At 41.1% G+C, this 9,729-nt stretch overlaps 1 protein-coding gene across 1 annotated transcript; it reads left to right on the top strand.

Moving 5' to 3' along the window:
* Positions 1-3,524: 3,524 nt before the first annotated feature.
* slc22a7a (solute carrier family 22 member 7a) lies at positions 3,525-9,536 on the top strand. The gene is made up of 10 exons (XM_063882890.1): positions 3,525-3,925; positions 5,540-5,643; positions 6,497-6,651; positions 7,090-7,258; positions 7,346-7,469; positions 7,536-7,645; positions 7,773-7,987; positions 8,132-8,240; positions 8,645-8,851; positions 9,326-9,536. The coding sequence occupies exons 1-10, from the start codon at positions 3,560-3,562 to the stop codon at positions 9,411-9,413; spliced, it is 1,647 nt and encodes a 548-aa protein (XP_063738960.1). The 5' UTR covers positions 3,525-3,559; the 3' UTR covers positions 9,414-9,536.
* The last annotated feature ends 193 nt before the right edge of the window (positions 9,537-9,729 follow it).

The following is a 9,729-nucleotide window of genomic DNA, read 5'->3' as shown; positions in this document are numbered from 1 at the left end:
GAGTGTAAAGTGTAAAGGTATCTGGACTTTTCTTTCTTAACACAGTGGGACATCATCTGATGACAATAAGCAATCTTTGGATGTTTAATTTTACTCACACCTCCTACATCTCTCTCTCTCTCTGTGTGACTAATATTACTGTAGGTCTCAGCAGCATTCGTATAAATACCCTCTACAGAAAAACACATTTTAAAATGTAAACTGGAAACTATGATTGGATTGAAAAAAATCGTTTTATGGACATGTGCTTTTTTAACATTTTAGAATTTAATTTAGATGCTTGTCTTTGTTTGTTTATAAATCCCATCTGCGACTCTAACTCCACCTGGTGGTTCTTTCATTAATAAAATGCTTTACTGGAACCCTGTTCTAGACAGATGTAGTTAGTCAAATGTTTGTGTGTGTCTTTTATTTCAAAACAATAAAGATCTTAGATAATGTAGTAACTTTGGCATTTAAGCCTTTCTATTTCTTCAAAATGATCACTTTTTTTCCTAAAAGATCTGACTTTCTTTCAAATTAGTGAGTTTTTTTCTAAATGTCGACATTTAAATTGTCTGATTATTTTCTTCAACATTTTTACTTTTTCCTAAAAATTCTGCATTTTAAAAACATGTTCTGACTTTTCTTCTAAATTTCAATGCGGCCCTGATCATCTTATTTTAAAAACTCACACTTTTTGTCTCCCAATTTGTTTCCTTTCTATTTTCTTTTCAAACTTCTGATATTTTTCCCAAATTTCAGGCTATTTTTTCAAAATTATCACTTTTTTCGTAAAAGATCTGACTTTTTTCCAATTCTGAAATGTTTTACCTTTTATATATAGACAAGGTAAGGAGACACAGGTGAAGACAATCAGGGCGGGGTCGAGAATCACAGTGGAGGTAAAACACACAAAGGGAGGAAGTGAGGTGATCTGCAACGAGAGGGAGAGGTTACTACAAAGTAAAACAGGAAGTCAACAGACAAGACTGAACAAAATACATGAATGAACAGACATGACGAGACACAACAAAGATAGCTTCATATTTCTCATGATAAATGTAATGTGAGTTGTATCCTGTTATCTTATGGAATCGAAATAAACTGAATACCATTTCCTGATTGATGCTTTATAAAGTGAAATGCAATCTACTAGAGTCGCAGTGACCTGATCCTTTGTTATCGATGGGATTCCATGATGCATCCTGCAGGAATACATCAAATCACCAGGAGATCATGCATTAGTAGAACATCAGCATAAGATTTAACCCTTGCAGTGAAGTTTTACAAAAGGGATGCAGTGGTGGAAGGAAGTTCAGCCGTGGACAGATTCCCCGGTTTGTAAAGGAAGAAGATTGTTACCATAGTTTCTGGCATGCTCCTCATGTGAACCTCCATCAAAACAAAAACAAGAAGCTGTAAGATACAATGTCACTTTGATTGCTGGAAAATGTAGCTACCACGATAAGCAAGCTACTCAGGGGTGAGTGCAAAGTCTGGGAGGTGGTCCTTCTAATCATATTAAGCATTCAAACGTTGTGTTGTTGTCCTCTAGGAACACAGGTCATAAAGATTTCATTCATTTCTGTAAGTACGAAGACCAGAGAAGGGTCCCAACAGCCTTGAAACAAAACTGGGAAAAGCTTGATTCATTTCATTTTCACAGAAACATGAGGCTCGCTGTATCTGATTCTCCTCGAGCTGTGAAAATGAGAAAACAAGAAGAGGGGGATGAAGAAAAGATTCCTGAACTGATGCATCGAATGGTCGACTGTGGAGAGAAGTTTAAGACAATGGAATAAAAGTCTAAAGATCTGATCCATCACAGTCACAGTCAGGAGTCCAATAATTTGAATTTCATTTGCAGGACTTATTCTGCTAATGTTCAGCAGTGGCTCAGTCAGTAGGGGCTTGGATTGGGAATCGTAGGGTCGCCGGTTCAAGTCCCCGAACAGACATGAAAATATGGAAGGTGGACTGCTACTTGGAGAGTTCCCAGTTCACCTCCAATCCCCCCTCCCCATTGCTCCCCGGGCGCTGCACGATAGCTGCCCACTGCTCCTAGTACTAGGATGGGTTAAATGCAGAGGACCAATTTCACTGTGTGTGCTCTGCTGTGTGCATGTATGTGACTAATAAAGAGGGTTTCCTCTACTGGGACATGTCTCCATGCTTTAATGTTCAGAAGCTCTTTCTTTTTCTCATACTGCCTGTGCTGCAGCACCTCTTCTCACCCTCTGTCTGAAACCAGAGCCCAGTCTGCTCTGATTACTCTGTTGTGATTGGTCAACCGCTTAGAGGTGTCCCGCCCCTTAGCCTATCACGTACAATGTGTTGGAGCGCTTTCCAATAGAAGCACACGTGTTGCATAGTGATGTCACCATGATCCAGAAGTTTGGGATTTTTAGCCATCGCAGAACATTTACATACGCAAAAACCTATAGAACACGCTGCAGGAAGGGGAACCCCAAACCACATTAAAGAGCCTCTTTGAATTACTTTAAAGACGATTAAAAGTTTACCTGTTCAGAATATTGCACACATGATTTTTTTTATTGATTAAACTTCTCCAAAAAATAAATACTTTCTTTCACAACGTACTCAGATGAGAGAGTTCGATACCAACAATAAAAAGTGTGCAGGAAATGACTGAAACTGAGTGTTGAATAATCTCAGCTGTTATCTGTGTAACCTTCAGTGCTGTGTCATGAAAGGAGCATCTGCTTGCACATGATCAAGTGCTGCAAATAATAACTGCTACATGGTGTAAATTAAATTTCACGTTGGATCTATCATCTGTTTTTAGTTCACGTGGAAAAGTTCAGTGGAGGGAATTGTGTTTTTTTTCTTCCTGTTGCATAAATACAAATCACCTAGAGCTGCTAAAGCCAGGCCAGATAACATCAACATATCATCCATAAGACTATACGTTTTGGTACTGTATGCCTTCATGAAACAAAGACATCCCAGAGCCTTAACATAATATATTACACCTTAAAACACTAAAGTAGATGTTGAACACAAACATAAATAGTAACTATATAGAATAGGAGTAGTTACAAGTAAAGCGAGGAGCAAGTGAAGCAGTTTGGAAAAATATTTAAATCAGACATTTGAGCGTCAATGAAACCTGCAGCAAACAGAGTACAATAATTCCCTCTACTGGGAAAGTGGACGTTTTAAACCAATGGCTGCCTGGAAAGAAGAACGTCCTATTTGAGAGAAAAACAATCATTAAACACCATCATCAGGATAGCTGTTCGACTTCTGGGAAGAATCAAGTTTGTTCTGTAGCAGGTCAGGTGGGAAGTGTCAGTCAACCAATGAGGCTTACTTACAATATAGAGAGACATCACACACACACACACACACACACACACACACACACACACACACACACACACACACACACACACACACACACACACACACACACACACACACACACACACACACACAAAGCACCTCCCTCCCACTGTAACCTTGTAAGTTGTAAGGGGCTGAGAGAGACAGAAAGAGACATCAGAGAGAGAGAGTTCAGACGGTGGATTCTGTCAGACGCTCGCACCTCGTCACCATGAGGTTCGAGGAGATCCTGGACGAGGTTGGCGGCTTCTCCAAGTTCCAGTTCCTGATCCTGTTCATCCTGTGCCTTCCCCGAGCCATTCTCCCCCTCCACTTTCTCTTGCACAACTTTGTCTCAGCGACACCTTCTCACCACTGTGCCCTGGGGAGCCCGAAGGATAGAGAAGTTGTGCCGCTGAGTTTGGACCCCGAGGCGTTGGCCCTCAGGATCCCCCGTCAGGACGACGGCTCTTTCAGCTCCTGTAGAGTCTACGACCCCCCACTGACCTTTAACCTCGACACAGGAAACAGTACGGCACCTTGTCCTCATGGCTGGGTCTACAACCAATCACAGTTCAGCTCCACGACGGCCACCGAGGTAAGGAGAAGCACATTTATAAATGTACCCTTTTTTCTCTGTTGCATGCAATTGTAATTTTTATTTCAAATGTCAACCAGTAGTCCCTTTGCACCTGAGTAAAACACATAACATGTAGCCCCACTCTTAGCATATGCTGCTTCACCGTCCATTTTACGCTCAACTAGACCATCAGTTGCTAAATAAACATTATGCCGTTTTGAAAAAGGATTGAAACTAACTATTAAGACCGAAAACTCACCAGGAAAATATATACTAACATAATAAATCAAGTGAGATGCAGGGTCATTTTCTCATAGACTTCTATAGAATCTGACTGGAGTCGCCCCCTGCTGGATATTTTAGAGAGGATGCAGGTTTGAGGCAATTATGCATTGGCTTCACTACAGGATAACACTCAGATATTGTACTTAATACAACATGTAAAGTAATACCAGAGCAGAATTTTGTGCATAAAAAAACCCTACAAAAAAATATTAAAGGACTCATTCTGCAGAAGTAAAAGTAAAAAAGTGCAAACAGAGCCTTTGTGAGTGTAGTAGAAGTATAAAGTACTTGGATAGAAACACTCAAGTGAAGCACAAGTAAAGTGGTACTTAACTACAGTAATTGAGTAATCAAATTTCCACCGCTGACATTAAGAGACTCAACCTTTGGGACATGAACTCTGATCGAATCTAAACCGTGAAGAGGTTCGGGTTAATCATCCATTTGTATTTGTATTATTCTAATATGGTCTAATCAGTGGTTAATGTGTCCCTGCTGTGTGATGGATTCTCCCAACCTGAGGGTTTAGCGCAAAGAAATGTTGTTTGATGTCTTTTGAACTTTATTGCTTGAGAGATGTCCATGACCAACATGTTGTGTGTGTGATAAACTCACTACTGTGTGTGTGCATCGACTTCAACTGTCAAACACTTATGAAAGACATTTAATGGTTCACAAAGCCTCCTTTTTCCAGACAATACACTCATGAAAACACTGAGTTATGAGGTTTTATTAGGTTATTTAACATTAGTATAAGAAGGAGCTTTCCAAATCAAATAGGACAGTTTTAAGACCAAAGCAAACACATAACGATCTGTCAATTACAAGGTGGCCGCATTTTAAGTCATTTCCTTTCCTGCCTGTTTGACCATAATTTACCAAATGAAGATCATGGCCATTGAAGAAAACTTGAAATGAATGATTGAGACAAGAAACATATGAGAAAGACATTCATTAAGGTCATATATCAAGTAAGAGGCAGGGTAATTTTCTCATAGACTTCTATGCAATCAGATCAATTTGCAACCAGTGGAGTCGCCCCCTTCTGGTCATTTGAGACAATGCAGGCAATCCTGCATTGGCTTCATTTTTAAGATGTACAGGTTGTTGTTTGGTGTTCATTTACATGTTAAAAAATCACCAAATTCTTAGTTATAAGTGAATATGTTTTAGACAAAAATTTGACCTCAGGAGTTTAATCCCTTTCTTTTTGACGATTTCAAAAATGAAGGTTAAGAGAAAGACGTGTGTGTTTTCTCCCCCATTGGTCCAGTTAAAAACCTTCAGATAGTTCCGCCACAATCTGTACAGAATATTTAAGGTTTTAACCTCTCTGTCTCTGTGCAGTGGGACCTGGTGTGCGACAACAAGCAGCTGAATCAAGCTCTCGCTACATATTTCTTCCTTGGTGTCACAGTTGGAGCCATTCTGTTCGGACAACTATCCGACAAGTGAGTCCTTCAGGTTTCATTCAGTTTCAAACACCTGAAGTCTGATGCTATCACGCTGAGGAATCAATACAACCATTGATTAGGAAATATCGCCTCTGTAGAATACATTACATAACAAGTTAAATGTTATTAACGTATCAAAAGTAAAAGTATAGGAGGACACTTTTACTTTTTTCTTGGAAAATTGAATAATTTTAAATTTAAGAGACAACATTGAATAATCTACTTTAATAATACGTTTATTTGTATCGCACATTTTAACAAGGCAGTTGCCAAGAGCTTTTCAGTAGCAAAGTCAGCTGATCTGCTGATACTAAACCTGGGTGTGTGTGTGTGTGTGTGTGTGTGTGTGTGTGTGTGTGTGTGTGTGTGTGTGTGTGTGTGTGTGTGTGTGTGTGTGTGTGTGTGTGTGTGTGTGTGTGTGGGAGGGAGGTTTGACAACCGCAGTCCCTTCACATGACTCTATATTGAATAAAACCCCAAAATGTCAGTTACTTAATAATCACATGTCTATTGATAACCAACACAAAAACATGATTGTATCTGCACACGCACACACACACACACACACACACACACACACACACACACACACACACACACACACACACACACACACACACACACACACACACACACACACACACACACACACACACACACACACACACAGAAGTCAGTTTAAAGAGGTCTACTCCTGAGCCTTAACATGAGGTTCAAATTTGGACATAAGGAGTTCTGAAAGTGCTCCAAGAACATATATGAAATGTAAATACAGTGCAGTTAAAGTTCCTGTGATTTGATTAAAAGCTGTGAAACTAGATTCTATAGAGTGTGTTTGTGTGTGTTGCAGGTTTGGTCGTAAGTCGATGCTTCTGGTCGCTTTGCTCAGCTCCACCGCGCTGGGAGTCGCCTCGGCCTTCTCCAACTCCTACGTCATGTTCGCCGTCTGCAGGGCGCTGTGCGGCGTGGCCCTCAGCGGACTCTCCATCATCGGCGTGGTCCTCGGTGAGAACTCAAAGGACTAAATTGAAGATTTTATGTGAAACATACAATAAAAATAATAGGTTTATATTTGTATTTTCAGAATTATTTTTAATAGATTTTATTGGCTTCCCCTTTTCACTCATGTAAGTGTTATAACGTACTGACCATGTTTCTTCATGTAATCATTAACAGTTTAATTATCATTGCGATCACATCTTAATTATGTTGATATTGACAGAGTTTTAATTTCCTCTTTCTTAAATAAATTCTGTACGTACCTTACTACATTTGTTTTGGACTGCAGCTTTTCCATTGAAAGTAAAACAAAAATTAGACATTTTTGGGCTTTTTTTTTAAGCAAATGTCCTTGCAGGATTCTTGCTGCCCTGAATTTGTATCCTCATGCCTGATTGCACTCATTGTACGTTGCTTTGGTTAAAATGTAATGTAATGACTCAGGTATTGAATGGACGGACGTGAAGCACCGGACCTTCACCGGCACCATCATGAGTTTGTCGTGGAGTGTGGGGAACATGTTCCTGGCTCTGCTGGCCTACTTCATCCGGGACTGGAGACACCTGACGCTGGCCGTGACGGCGCCCTGCTTAATCGCCATTATCCTCTGGTGGTGAGGTGGATGTTGTGGGGGTTTCAGTTCTCCATACTGGCGTAAATATCTCATTTTTTAAAATTAGGTTTCTTGGTTTGTGTTTAGGTGGCTGCCGGAGTCGGCCCGCTGGCTGCTGGTCAACGGCAGAGCAGAGGAAGCCAAGAAGTATCTGGATCAGTGCGCCAAAATGAACCAGAAGAACGGAAACACATCCAGGCTGGACTCTGAGGTAGAAATGCTGGCAGAACTATCAGTCCATCTCTAAAGCCGGTGTTTGACCGTGTGTTTGTTTCAGGCTCTGGGAAAGGTTGCTTGGACTGAGGTGTCCGAGAAGAACCACTCCTACCTGGATCTGATCAAAACTCCACAGCTGAGGAAGATCACTCTCTGCTCTGGACTGTTCTGGTACCAAGTCCTCCTCTAACCGTAAAACATGTCGTCTTCTGCTGCTGTGTGTGTGTGTGTGTGTGTGTGTGTGTGTGTGTGTGTGTGTGTGTGTGTGTGTGTGTTCACTCTGACTGTGTACTTCCAGGTTTGCAGTCGCCTTCCTGTACTACGGGATCAGCTTCAGGATCTCGGGCTTCGGCGTCAGTATCTACCTCACGCAGTTCATCTACGGCGCCATTGAAGTTCCCGCCAAAATCCTGACCTTCTTCGTCCTGGACTGGATCGGTCGGAGGAACAGCCAGGCGTGGTTTCTGATCACAACAGGAGCTCTGATTGGAGTAAACACAGCCATACCTTTAGGTGACATCACTACCTGTGTCTGCATTAACATACACTACCACAGAAAAGTTTGTAATTTCAATTAGAAAGATCCCGTTGACATTTCTTGTGTTGTCGACTGACGTATTTAGTCTTACACATCTTTAATATTCTGCTTTTCTTCAGAGTACTCTGTGCTGCGTACGTGCATCGCCGTGGTGGCAAAGGGTTTCTCGGAGGCGGCGTTCACCACAGCGTTTCTTTACTCAGCTGAGCTCTACCCAACCATCTTGAGGTAAAACCTTAACCTGAACCACAAGGAACCACCAGGAAAGGGGTTTAAGAGACAAATGTTGAATTTTAATTCAAACTCATCCCTAATTTCTCCAATGCCAACTATTTATTTAAGACTAAAAGCAGAAGTCCACTGCAATGTCATGTCAACAGCACTCACGGAGCCATTTCTTAAGAAAAAGCAGCATTGAGTCCAAAATATTTCCCAAAGAAGTGCGCCGGGCTTTGAAGCTAATTTCCCTAGTGGCCAAACCGCGTAACTACAACTCCTGCGTCCTGTGATGCCAATGGACCCGAATAAACCTTTAATTGACTTATGTGGGGAAAGAGACGTCTATAAATCAAGAGATTTCATTTCTTTGAGTAAATAAACTTTCAATGACGAACGCTTGTGTTGTTTAACAGGCAGTGTGGTTTAGGCTACACCTCGTGTGTCTGTCGGATCGGGAGCTCCCTGGCTCCGATGATCATGCTGCTGGAGGACTTCTGGCTTCTTCTGCCGCCGCTGATCTTCGCAGGGACAGGGATCATCAGCGGCAGCTTGGTCTTCATGCTCCCAGAGACGCTCAACATCCGTCTGCCTGAGAACATCTTTGACGTGGAGGAGGGAAGGTAGAGTATTTATTTCCCTGTGAACAAACATTGACTTTTGGGGGAACCCGAAAGTGCAAAAATGATAACTCATTCCCTGGTTTTGGACTCATTCATGCATGACTCTGCTCTGAAGTTGCCATGAGTTCAGGATGTATTATGATGGAGATTTGTGTGAGTTAGTCATTCTGCTTAATGCTTAAAGGCCTCCCACTTCCTTGATAGTTACAGTAATCACAATATGCAATAGTGCACTTGGTGATGGGATGGTTTGTCCTACAGAGGCTACCATACCATTGCTCAATGTAAAATTACCATATAAAGCAGAGGATATGCAATACATTTGGCACACTCATTAGTAATGCATTTGATATTAGCATTTATGGTTTCAGAGGGAGAGAAAGCTCAGTGACTTTGGATATATGTTTACATTAGATTACAATGGTTATTGGTAAATTGTTTCAAGACCATTTAATTTTCTTCCTTTCTGTCCAGTCACAGGCAGATTGAAGCAAACGGAGACGCTAAGATTGAGCTAAATGAAATCAAGTCTAATGAAGTTACAGCATCAAAGGACAACTGATCAGCTGTGGGGAGAGGAGATGCCATCAGTGGATAAAAGAGGAATCCTTACTGCAGTTGAGCATCGATGGATCGGTGCTTTTTGATTTTCATTTCAACCTCAGGGGTTTGCTGCAGAATGTATCACATAAATAAAGGATGAACACTCTTTAAAACCTTTGATTAGCTGCTGAAGACGCTCAGCTGTCGACCAAACACTGTAAATAATATACTCTAATTGTCTTTGTGACAGGAGACACTTAAAGCAACTAATACTATGCACAAAATAAAAATGATATGTTTGATGGTCTTATTCATTTTACGTCTTTTGATAACAC

The sequence above is a fragment of the Eleginops maclovinus genome, chromosome 5 (genome assembly GCF_036324505.1).
Source record: "Eleginops maclovinus isolate JMC-PN-2008 ecotype Puerto Natales chromosome 5, JC_Emac_rtc_rv5, whole genome shotgun sequence".
NCBI classification, from domain to species: domain Eukaryota; kingdom Metazoa; phylum Chordata; class Actinopteri; order Perciformes; family Eleginopidae; genus Eleginops; species Eleginops maclovinus.
Note: the sequence above shows the minus strand (reverse complement) of the source record. Positions and strands in the feature narration are given on the sequence as shown.

What these genes read in the sequence shown, in the direction of transcription:
- slc22a7a (XM_063882890.1), top strand. Translation starts at nt 3,560, where the DNA reads ATGAGGTTCGAGGAGATCCTGGACGAGGTTGGCGGCTTCTCCAAGTTC. An exon ending in CATCATCGGCGTGGTCCTCG is followed by an intron (nt 6,652 to 7,089) that starts GTGAGAACTCAA and finishes GTAATGACTCAG; the next exon opens with GTATTGAATGGACGGACGTG. An exon ending in CTCTGCTCTGGACTGTTCTG is followed by an intron (nt 7,646 to 7,772) that starts GTACCAAGTCCT and finishes GTGTACTTCCAG; the next exon opens with GTTTGCAGTCGCCTTCCTGT.